Genomic DNA, 12,847 nt, shown 5'->3' on the forward strand with positions numbered 1-12,847 from the left:
GCAATATCCTGAAGAATGGGGACACTTAGCACCCCAAACCTCTGTCTCAAGCCTTGAAATGATCTCTGATCGAAGGTCCTCCTGAGTACTGGCAAAAGCACCTAGAGCTACAAAAACTAACTCAACCTGACCCCTCTAGAGGTCCTTGGTCTGCTGTCTGGTAAAGACTTTGGTTTAAGATCCTGCATGCTGTCCATAAGGTCATCAATCCTTTTACCAAAGGAAAGCATGTGTTCTGAGCCTTAGTGCTGCTCATAAGCGAGCACTGGGCAGTAAGTCAGTGGAAGTTCTATCTTTTAATTCTTGAAGAGGTTCAGTAATAATCTCCAAAAACAATGTGGGCTTAACCAGCCTGCACACAGTCGGGTCCTTTCCGAGATCCAAGGCTGCCCCCTGGTCAGGACCTGGCCCTCCCAGGCACAAAACAGAATCTTCTATACTGAAGACTCAGACTGGGAAAGTAAAAAAGCATAGATACAGACTCCATTTCATCACAGTCCTCTTCTGATTGTACCTCCATATCTTGCACATGGCTCTGCTGTGCTCTTAGGTGGGGAAACCCCTGGTGTTACCACTGCCGCAATACTCAAGGAGTCATTGCGACCACTGTAATTTAAATAGGCTTCGAGCATCATGCTTATAGATTCTGAAGCAAAAGCCAGACCAGGACGCTCCTGTATGGTAGTCTGGGGTTTCACAGCAGATGCACGGTTGCGCTTTGAAGGATGCACTTAAATCATTTTGCAGCTCCAACCAGGATTTTTGACCTGGAACTTGTGTCATCTGGGACCCCATACCATCAGAGGGACTCAAGGCTAAGCCAGTGGCTCCTGCCTATCCCCCCTTCCCCCCCACCGTACTGTTAATGCAGGCTGGCCAAGCAGGTGCCCTGCAAAGCAAACTACCTCTTGACTACAGACTTCTGCCCACAGAGTTTTCTAGCAGCCAAAAATATCCCAAGCAGCACCAAAAAGCCTAATAACTATATAACAAAAAAATGAAATGAAAGAAAAATAAACTCAAGCAGAACAGACAGGCTCCTACCATCTCATATGTACGGAGTAAAACTGAGGAGTTATAGGACAGCACAGAATGAGGGGAGGCAAAGCAGAAAAAAAGTAAATGAGGCTCTCTACACCAGATCTCGCAATCAGAGATATACAACTTATAGGTTCAAGCATGATGTGCCTATTGCCCTAGAAAGATTATTAAGGCATAGGTCATCCCTGTACATTCTATTAGAATATAGTGCTCTATGAATCAAAGTACAAAGCTTGTGTCAAATGTTTAGATAGTGTGTCTATAAAAATAGTGACCAATTAGTATTTGAGCCTGGTCATCCAATATCATGATCCCAAGTTAAGTTTTAAGCCCATGTTCAGTTTATACCACTTTGTAAAACTGACAGGTGGTGTGGCCCTCCTAAAACCCATGTTTACAAATGGTCTCCAGTTCAGACAACTGTGGAAATTCCAGATACTTCTGGTCCTACTGGCAGTGTTTTATTTTGTTTTCCTGGTGAACTGGATTCTTGACTGTATTTGAGCAGATTCTTGAGGGGAGACTTCTGTGGCTAAAGAGACGGGATACAGATCTGACACTGAGCTGGTATGGGTTAGTCGCAAGTGCACATATTTTTCACATAAAATTGTAAGGATCTGCTAGAATCCACATTTTATTTTTGTGCCCGAGGCCTGGGTAGGGATAGGGCTGTACCAAATATTTGCACTTGATTCGATTTGACCCTGAATAGTGCCCGAGATACATTATTCATATTTGACCAAATAATGATTTAAATTTGAATATATGAATAATCCAGGGCTCTTCTGAGCATAAGCCTACTAAAATAAACACATGACCTCTGATTTCAAGTTGCTTCTTTTATTATTTTTTATGTTAAAAGTTCAATGCCTGTTATTCGTACTGTATTTAGTATTCAACTGAATAATATTTTGCATTATACATATTCGGTCAAATAGTAAAATATTCTATTTGGTACAGCTCTAGGGGGAGGACAAAAAAACAAACCAGTATTGCTTTCATAGCATTTACCTGATGGATCTTAGATACTAACTTATAAGGAAGGAGAAATTCAGTGATGATCACTATGGATGGATAAGTATAATAATAGTTTTGGGGAAAAGGGGGATATTATGCGATTATGAATTCCAAAGTTGGTGCTTCTAATCTTTGTATCCTGATGGCAACAATCACATTTCTGCTAACCCTCTTCTAGTCTTGCAGCACAGAGGGATTACAAGAGTTTTGGAGAGGGATCTAGCAACTTACCATGCTGTATCTTTTCATCATAAACCTTCATGTGCATCACCAGTGCGGTGCTATTCCGCAGGACCTGCGCATCTGTCCCATCCTTCTTGTTACAGGTTCCCATCTTCTCAGAAGCCTGGTCAGCCCACCACAGCTTATCACCTGAAACAGGAGAAAGAAACACCCATTATACAAACTGTATATTCAGCAATGCTGCCTTTATAGTTAGCAATATTAAGAATTTAAGAATAGCCATATCGGATTATACAGTGACCAATTATACAGTGGCTACTTCTGACCTGGATTGGCCAATTATACAGTGGCCAATCCAGGTCAGAAGTACTTGACAGAAACTCAAATAATAGCAATAATCCATGCTACCAATCCCAGGGCAAGCAGTGGCTTCCCTCATGTCTGTCTCAATAGCAGACTATGGACTTTTCCTCCAGGAACTGGTGCATACCTTTCTTCTAAACCCAGTTACGTTAACCGCTGTAACCAAATCCTCTGTCAATAAGTTTCAGAGTTTAACTATTCTTTCAGTTTAAAAAAAAAAAAAGATATTTCCTCCTATTTGTTTTAAAAGTATTTCCTTGTTAACTTCATTGAGTGCCCCCTAGCCTTCAGAATTTTTGAAAGGGTAAAAAATGGATTCACTTTTACCCATTCTACATCACTCAGGATTTTGTAGGCATCAATCATATCACTCCCCCCCCCCCCCCCCCTCAGCCATCTCTTTTCCAAATTCTTAATAAACTATAAACTATGGGGCCTAACTTAATTGGTAAAATACCCTTAATAGGCTCAGTAGTTGATTTTAAAAAAAAATTTTTTTGAATTAGGCGATAGGTGCCTATTGCATGGCGCTTAGCAGCGCCTAACACCTAAGTAGGCGTTTCTATGGGCGGAGCGTGAATTAGGCGCTGCTAAGCGTGATTCTCCAAAAAACGTAGGCACCTGAAATGTAGGCCTTTAAAATCCTCACCTACATTTCAGGCGCCTACGTTTTCACATAGGTGCCGCTAGCTGCAATTCCGTAAACAGCGCCTAAGCGTGATTGACATGTGGCCAGCACCTTTTTTTTTTTTTTTTTAGGCACTGGCTGATTTAGGCACCATTTATAGAATTGCGACTAGTGGCACCTATGTAAAAACTTAGGTGCCTGAAATGTAGGTGAGGGTTTTAAAGGCCTACGTTTATAGCCCCTATATTACTTTCACTTACACACCAAAGTACAACATTCATGCGTTCACTTTTACAGTGTAGGGTTCTGGTGTCTAAATTGTGACTTATGTTCTATTCTATAAAGGAATGTGGGCACCCTGATTCCATTAAAGAATTCATGCTCAGCACCCTGCATCTTAGTGCCCAGATCTGGATGCCCCCCTCCCCCCAAGTGGGTAAGAGTATACACAGCAAGGAGGCGGCACATCCATTTACAAAAACAATATTGTAGGGGCATTTGGGGGCACAGCGTCACGAAGTGCATGGGTGGTTTATAAAATATACGCTTATACATGTACTTTGCCCACATTCCCGAGCAGGTGCACACGCATGCAGATGCATTTTAGCCGCTAACGTGCCGATTTTGTAGGCCATTTTATAAAGGCACATTGAAGACTGTGTGTCTTTCCAAAACAGTCCCTAAAGAGGTGCCTGCTTGGTCTTCCTACCTCGGTGACCTGTTGTAAGAAGTTGCATTCCGTAAAGAAATCAAAACACTTCTATTCAAAAAGTATATACAATCTACTTAATCTCCCCCTCCTCCTCCTATTCCCCTCTTTAACTTTACCAAGAACAACCCACTCCCTGGTACCATTCCTCAATCGTCCCAAAAAAAAAAAAAAAGGAACCGGAAACCCAAGTAATTCATCCTGAAACCTAATATCTCCTACCGAAGCCAGCTATCTATCAATGTAAAGAAACAGGATATTTTTCTATGTAATGTAACCTGAAATAATTGCCAATGTAATGTAATCTGATTCCTCAATTTGTACCTGTACCAGAATTTTTCCAATGTAATGTATCCTCCTGGAAATGTCCAGCTCTCTTCTTATGTAATCCGCTTTGAACCGCAAGGTACAAGCGGAATAGAAATCAGTAATGTAATGTAATGTAAAGTACCGTATTTTCACGCATATAACGCGCGCGTTATACGCGTTTTTACCTACCGCGCATACCCCTCGCGCGCTATATGCGTGAGCGCGGTATACGAAAGTTTTAAAACATAGTTCCCACCCCGCCCGACGCCCGATTCACCCCCCCAGCAGGACCACTCGCACCCCCACCCCGAACGACCACTCGCACGCGCTCCCACCCGCACCCGCATCCACGATCGGAGCAAGAGGGAGCCCAAGCCCTCTTGCCCGGCCGACTCCCCGACGTCCGATACATCCCCCCCCCCCCGGCAGGACCACTCGCACCCCCACCCCGAAGGACCGCCGACTTCCCGACAATATCGGGCCAGAAGGGAGCCCAAACCCTCCTGGCCACGGCGACCCCCTAACCCCACCCCGCACTACATTACGGGCAGGAGGGATCCCAGGCCCTCCTGCCCTCGACGCAAACCCCCCCCCCCCCCAACGACCGTCCCCCCCCCAAGAACCTCCGACCGCCCCCCCAGCCGACCCGCGCCCCCCCTGGCCGGCCCCCACGACCCCCCCACCCCCCTTCCCCGTACCTTTGGAAGTTGGCCGGACAGACTGGAGCCAAACCCGCCTGTCCGGCAGGCAGCCAACGAAGGAATGAGGCCGGATTGGCCCATTCGTCCTAAAGCTCCGCCTACTGGTGGGGCCTAAGGCGCGTGGGCCAATCAGAATAGGCCCTGGAGCCTTAGGTCCCACCTGGGGGCGCGGCCTGAGGCACATGGTCGGGTTGGGCCCATGTGCCTCAGGCCGCGCCCCCAGGTGGGACCTAAGGCTCCAGGGCCTATTCTGATTGGCCCACGCGCCTTAGGCCCCACCAGTAGGCGGAGCTTTAGGACGGATGGGCCAATCCGGCCTCATTCCTTCGTTGGCTGCCTGCCGGACAGGCGGGTTTGGCTCCCGTCTGTCCGGCCAACTACCAAAGGTACGGGGAAGGGGGGTGGGGGGGTCGTGGGGGTCGGCCAGGGGGGTCGCGGGTCGGCTGGGGGGGCGGTCGGAGGTTCTTGGGGGGGGGACGGTCGTTGGGGGGGAGGGGGGTTTGCGTCGAGGGCAGGAGGGCCTGGGATCCCTCCTGCCCGTAATGTAGTGCGGGGTGGGGTTAGGGGGTCGCCGTGGCCAGGAGGGTTTGGGCTCCCTTCTGGCCCAACTACCAAAGGTACGGGGAAGGGGGGTGGGGGCGTCGTGGGGGTCGCCAGGGGGGTCGCGGGTCGGCTGGGGGGGCGATCGGAGGTTCTTGGGGGGGGGCGGTCGTTGGGGGGGAGGGGGGTTTGCGTCGAGGGCAGGAGGGCCTGGGATCCCTCCTGCCCGTAATGTAGTGCGGGGTGGGGGTAGGGGGTCGCCGTGGCCAGGAGGGTTTGGGCTCCCTCCTGGCCCGATATTGTCGGGGAGTCGGCGGTCCTTCGGGGTGGGGGTGCGAATGGTCCTGCCGGGGGGGGATGAATCGGACGTCGGGGGTGGGTGAACGGAGAGTCGGGACAGCGCACGGAGAGGCGGGGCAGTGCACGGAAGTCAGGGGGGTGAACGGAGAGTCGGGACAGCGCACGGAAAGTCAGGGCAGTGCACGGAGGTCAGGGGGGGTGAACGGAGAGTCGGGACAGCGCACGGAAAGTCAGGGCAGTGCATGGAAGTCAGGGGGGGGTGAACGGAGAGTCGGGACAGCGCACGGAGAGGCGGGGCAGTGCACGGAAGTCAGGGGGGGGGGTGAACGGAGAGTCGGGACAGCGCACGGAGAGGCGGGGCAGTGCACGGAAGTCAGGGGGGGTGAACGGAGAGTCGGGACAGCGCACGGAGAGGCGGGGCAGTGCACGGAAGTCAGGGGGGGTGAACGGAGAGTCGGGACAGCGCACGGAAAGTCAGGGCAGTGCACGGAAGTCAGGGGGGGGTGAACGGAGAGTCGGGACAGTGCACGGAGAGGCGGGGCAGTGCACGGAAGTCAGGGGGGGTGAACGGAGAGTCGGGACAGCGCACGGAGAGGCGGGGCAGTGCACGGAAGTCAGGGGGGTGAACGGAGAGTCGGGCAGCATGCGCGGTATAATCGTGAGCGCGTTATACCAAAGTTTTTGTGCTTATCATCGTGATTTCTGCGCGCTATACACGTGTGCGCGTTTTATACGGGTGCGTGTTATTTGCGTGAAAATACGGTACCTCTTAGGTGGCAATTCTCTATAGCTCACCTAAAATTGGCTGCCAGGGTGATGCGTGCTGAGCTTGAATTCTCTGTTGGCGATTGTGCGTGACACTGCCATTATAGGATACTAGCATAAGACTGCAGTTACACATCTAACTTTAGACATAAACACTAGTAAAATGGCTGGTGTAAACACTTGCTCCTAACTGTTGGCAGTTAGGTGAGAAGCAAACAGAACAAAAAACTGCAGACTGTGTACAAGATGCAGGCAAATTTTAATATGGCAAGAACACAATATATAAAACCCTTTTACCCATAAAGGGACCCGACACGATCCGTGTTTCGGACAAACCTTCGTCAGGGGTCCATGGTAAAATAGGGGGGGCTAAAAAAAGCCACAAAAAATGAAGAATATCGACAGGATGCCTGTGTGTGCCAAGTTCGCCAAAAAAGCCAACAGCAGTAAAGCGTATCAAAAAGGCAGTTAGGTGAGAACATAAGAGCATAAGAATTGCCATACTGGGAAAGACCAAAGGTCCATCAAGCCCAGTATCCTGTTTCCAACAGTGGCCAACCCAGATCCCAAGTACCTAGCTAGATACCAATTATTAAAACAGGTAGTTAACTCCATACCCCTCCCAGCAGCCCCCCCCCTTTCAGTTGCACACTATGAAAATTATAAAACACTGACTTTGGGCAGTCATGTGTGTAACTGTTAAACCACTCGGTGCTCATGTGGGGTGAGTGAAAAGACATCATCCTTTGATCCTGCCTGGAAGGACGTGCCTTTGTGCACTGAGCAGGGTCATGTTCAAAGGCAACCACTTCTTCAGGCGGCATCTCTGGGTAGCAATCACGCGTCTGACAGCAAGAGGTTGTGTCTTTAAACCCCAACTAAGGGTTAGATTCACTAACCTGAATTCCGTGGACGATTCCAGCAGGCCCGACCAATTCACAACAGCAAAAAATTCAAATGAGGGTGATCAGAGGAACGCCCCCCCTCCGACTGCATGGATCGCTAGTGTACGATCCTGACGCATGCGCAGACCATCTGCTTTCCCTGCAGTTGGTCTGCGCAAGCGTTTTGTGTCCGGTTTTTTTTTTTCGGGCCCCGACTCTTGTGCAGCCCCGCTTTAAACCCATGGGCTCACACTGCAGGGAAGGTGGCAGAGATCCAGAGCTCGGATCAGAGAGCAGGAAATGATCAGGGCAGAAGCAGGGCTGGAAGATCGGGGCAGAGTGTAGGGCGGCAATGGAGCAGGAGAGTCGCTTCTTCTGTTGATCGGACAGCCCAGTTGGTGTTTGGTGAATCGCGTCCCTGCCTACTTTGCCGTTTCCCCTCATTTGCATGCACGGATCGGAAGTGGATCGCAGGAGAGATTAGTGAATCGGGTGGGAGAGAAATCGGGTTGCAAACGGGTCACAATCCGATCGGTACACGATCGGTTTGCTTAGTGAATCTAGCCCTAAGACCTCTGGAGGTCAGTAAGGGGAAGAGGAGAGAAGAAGAGGAGGAGAGCGAGGGGGTAAAGCGCTACAAGAGATGCGAGGACTGCAGCTGGCAGAGATGAGGTCTGGGCCGGGGCTGCATGCTGGTGGGATGGGACGTGTGCATTTGTCAGGGAAGAAGTGAGCTCCTAGAACTTTCCTCTCACCTCCCACAGAACTCCCCCAACCCCCTCCCAAAATAAACATATTTGCTGGGGGAGCAGCCACAGTAGGTGGGAGATTCTATTTCATCCCTTGTATGTAAACCCTGAAAGCACTTTTCAAACTGAGAGGATAATGATTCCCAGACCTTTGTACTGCACTGCCACATCTCATAAAAAGGGCTTCAAAGCTTTGTAAGTCTGCCCTGCTGCGAGCCTAAAACAAGACTGATGAAGTGAATAATTGAGTACAGGGAACTCATGAAACACTTTGCCTGAAGTCCTGTCTGTGAAAATGGATTTACAAAAGGTGCTACCAAGAGTTATTTACCCATGATGGCCAGGCATGTGGCTTTAGCCAGTTGGCTCTTCATGGTATCAATGGCTTCAAATCTACTTCCATCCAACTCGCATCGATTAATGGTCCCGTTGCCAGAGCTGATCCAGTACAGCTTCTGATCCACAAAATCGATGGAAAGACCTGAATGCAGCACACAGAACAAGAGGAGATCAAAGTCATGATCTGTTCAGCACATGCAGCTCTAATCTGCCCACAGATCAGTTACCGAGTGTTGGAAATTGTGATCTGCGAGTCTTACCAACAGGTCCTTTCTGACCACTGAATAGAATGCTTTGATTGGTGCCATCCATGTTGGCTATGCTGATATTGTCTCCATCTGTCCAGTACAGCTTTCTGCGAACAAAGGAAAAAAACCCAAACAGTGAAAATCTGTTATAATTACATTTATGACCCACTGAACGCTATTCTACACACTCTCCCTCACTTGCTAATCCCATCTCCTCCAATAGCAAATCATGACAAAGTAAATTCCCAAACTCGGAAAAGCAAGGTGAAATAACCAAGTGTACATAATGACAGCTAAAAACTAGCTACTAAATGCATTATTGGAGATGATATACAAACAATGCTATCTTGCAAATTATGACGTATATATAAAGGGCAAAAGCTTGACCAATGAAAGGATGGACTGCAACAATACCAAGGGGACAGCAACAGAAAGGGACACAGCACCGGTACTTCTGCTTTGTCTGAGGAAAGATTACACATGGAATTAGAGCCTGCTTTCTCTGTATGTAGTTTTTTGGCAGCACTGTACATTTAACATGCAATAAATGGTCCTGCTCAGAAGAGCATACAGTCTATCTATCTTCTCAATTGCCGATAAGAATCTCTGAAATTCAATTCCAGGTACAATGAGATCATGCAAAGATCATATGTCTTTCAACAAATTGTTAAAAACACAATTGTTTGTGGATGCCTTTCTCTAACTCTGTGGTTACAGTATTATTTGTTCTAGGTTTGAATAATTCTGTATTATGGAAATTTTGTAGGGGAGACTGACTTGTTTACAGCATTTTGCAATGTTTGTGTTTGAAATTGTGGATGTAAATGTTTTTGTACATCGCTTAGATTTAAGTGATTCATAAATTTTTAACAATGAAAATAAAATAAATAAATAATTTAGACAGACAGACAGGACACATAGGGGTTGGAGAGCTTCTTGCAGACAGAATGATAGGATGGGTATAAGTAATTATACGGTAAGTGAGAGTTGAAAGCAATCTTGTCCCCAGGAAAACCTCTGCAAAACATGAAAGAAAGTAGTTTCCCACACACACAGGATAGTCAATATACAGGAGATGTGATCATTCCCCTCCCCCCCCCCCCCCCCCCCGAAGAAGCTGGTGGGTCTGACGAAACAGGAATTCTTGTCAGGTTCTTCTGTTGAATACAGTTCCACTCCTGATTCTGGGTTTTTTTCTTTTTTTTAATGAAGTTGCAGCGTTGGAAGGCTGCGGTGAAGATTTCCTGGTGGAGCCGGTCAGATACGTTTTTCCTCACTGTGCGCATAGCTATAGGTTGTGAGTTGCGTATACACATTGCAAGATGGACTGTATTTGGATGGTGGTGGAATTTTTTTATACCTATGATTTGATGTAAACCATGGATCTCAAAGTCCATCCTTGAGGGCCGCAATCCAGTCGGGTTTTCAGGATTCCCCAATGAATATGCATTGAAAGCAGTGCATGCACATAGATCTCATGCATATTCATTGGGGAAATCCTGAAAGCCCGAGTGGATTGCGGCCCTCAAGGAGGGACTTTGAGACCCCTGATGTAAACAGTATTTGAAATATTATTAGCATTCAAGTTATATTATTGCTGCTGTTGCTTCTGAGGCTTTTTTCTCTACCAAATAAGTGGTGTTACAATGTACAGTAATGTGTAAAATTTCAACTTAGAGCTTCTGATCTAAAAGTTCATTCAAATAACTCTAAGATAAATGTCCTTAGTTCAACTTTTCTTGTTTCATACACATGCTATTTTTGCCGAAGACCTCAGAAACACTACTCCACCGTCCCATGTATACATCTTTCACGGGGAGAATTATGTGTTAAATCCTCACTGGTCACAGCTTAAAGATTTGCATTTTGTTTGTTCTCAAGATCTATACTTAAATAATTTTTTATATAAATTAAGTTAATATTTTATATTTTTACTTATCTTAGCAGTAGTCAACCTTAATTACATGTTGGTGGATTTAGCGGTTGGACCTGACATGTTTCGCACTAGCCGTTGTCATCCAGCATTGGGTGGAACCCAGACGAAACTAGTGCGAAACATGTCGGATCCAACCGCTAAGTCCACCAACATGTAATTAAGGTTGACTACTGCTAAGATAAATAAAAATATTAAATATTAACTTAATTTATATAAAAAATTATTTAAGTATAGATCTTGAGAACAAACAAAATGCAAATCTTTAAGCTGTGACCAGTGAGGATTTAACACATAATTCTCCCCGTGAAAGAGTGTATACATGGGACGGTGGAGTAGTGTTTCTGAGGTCTTCGGCAAAGATAGCATGTGTATGAAACAAGAAGAGTTGAACTAAGGACATTTATCTTAGAGTTATTTGAATGAACAATGTAATGTGTAGGCATTCTCACCCTGGTAGCTTTTTTCAACAGTAGTTGGTTTTGCTTTGTCAAAATCTGAAAAGCCCAATTCCATATGTAGAACACAGTTGTACCCAAGGAACTGCTTTCCATTAATCCTTTCAAAACTTCAGAGGGTACTACTGTGAATATTCCTTCCAGACTGGTGATGTGGAGGATGGGACAAGGTGTTAAACATTTTGATGTATGGGTTAACAGTTTTATTTAACCGAAATGTGATCAACTTTCCTTCAAAACAAAAAAAAAAGAATTAAATTCAAACTGGCAACATTGCTACCAGTTTGCTATTCACTGTAATTACTGCAGACAGCTGACTTCTGTCGATGGCTTTAGCTTTCAGGGTTATGGAAGTCTGCTTATTTGTCCTGCCAAGATAATAAAACATCCAACATCCGTTGCCCTTCCCAACTTCAGGAAATAACCAGAGATATCCCAGCAACTCCAATAAGCACTCTGAAAGTTACAATTCAATAAATAATTAGATAAAAATATGAGGCAAGAAGAAAGACAAAGACCTGAAAAATTATTTTAAAGATGGTTTTTCTGGAGAGCTGGGTTGAAATCCAGGTTAAAAAGCCTTCCCTCATTTCGTGTCTTACGGGAAAAAGATTAGTGACAAGGGGCCCTAAGATTGAAGTGAAACAAGGTTTTTCTTAATGTCAGCTCAGGCTCCCTAAAGCCACTAAATCCATTCTTCCAAAATGAATTCTACTGCACCGCTCCCTGCATCCTCCACTTAGCCATGCTGGCTGTTCTTAGAGGAAGGCTGTCACAGTCCATGAACCAGCAGCTGTTTCTGATGAACAACTTTCTCTGGAGATGTCAACGAAAAAGCATTTGACAGTTTATGCAAGGCAGCTTCTTTTTCTAATGAAGCACGCAGACTCTTTTTTCCACATAAAACCATCCGCCAGACGCAAAGAGTCGGCGGGGAGGTAGTTAACAGAGTTACAGAAAGGAAGGGGGTAATACAGGAAATTTCTCAGGGGGAACATCCTTCGCTTACAAGATGTGCTCAAATGAAAAACCACCACTTAACAAAAGAGACGAGCTGCTCTTTCTATAAAGAAAAAAGGTTCCGATGCTAACCCTGAGATTTGGAAAATTACCCAAAACTAAGTTCTATCTTCTTAGAACTAAATAAATTATTGTTTATTTAGGTACAGTTATCATCAGTTTCATCACCAACAGAAAGCTAGGAAAAAAAAGATCACCTTCAAGTATTAACAATCGTCATAGGTCTATTTATTAACAATCACTAATAATAAAATCCTAAGCGCGCATGCGCACTCCTACCTGCGTGATCCATGATCCGTAGCTCCGTGGCTGGTAGAATGTTAAAGGGGGTGGCGCGTGCATATGCGGCGCGTGTGCACGTGATAACATAGAGACAATAATAATAACAACAGTTTATATACCGCAGGACCGTGAAGTTCTATGCGGTTTACAATGATTAAAAGATGGTACAAACTGAGTGAGCTTAACAGAGTTGAAAGGTAGTGATTAACAGCTCTAGGGATCAGCTATTGTGGAGAAAGAATTGTACGGGTCAGCTGCCTAGATACTTCAAGAACAGATATGTTTTTAAGCGTTTCCTAAATTCCCCATAAGTAGTAGGCGTAAGCAATTTTTTCTAGATCTTGACCCCATAATGCTGCCTGATGTGAGAAAGGTGTT

The 12,847-nt window shown here is 46.1% G+C and overlaps 1 protein-coding gene across 1 annotated transcript in view; it reads right to left on the reverse strand.

The window, feature by feature from the left end:
* Positions 1 to 12,847, reverse strand: part of LRP1 (LDL receptor related protein 1) — a 777,705-nt gene that overhangs the window by 319,307 nt on the left and 445,551 nt on the right. The window contains exons 31-33 of the mRNA XM_033939435.1: positions 8,789 to 8,883; positions 8,521 to 8,670; positions 2,290 to 2,430 (exon numbers count right to left, since the gene is read on the reverse strand). Of these exons, the coding sequence (XP_033795326.1) occupies positions 2,290 to 2,430; positions 8,521 to 8,670; positions 8,789 to 8,883 (386 nt within the window). The remainder of the gene's footprint in view (positions 1 to 2,289; positions 2,431 to 8,520; positions 8,671 to 8,788; positions 8,884 to 12,847) is intronic.

The sequence above is a fragment of the Geotrypetes seraphini genome, chromosome 3 (genome assembly GCF_902459505.1).
Source record: "Geotrypetes seraphini chromosome 3, aGeoSer1.1, whole genome shotgun sequence".
In the NCBI taxonomy this organism is placed as follows: Eukaryota; Metazoa; Chordata; class Amphibia; order Gymnophiona; family Dermophiidae; genus Geotrypetes; species Geotrypetes seraphini.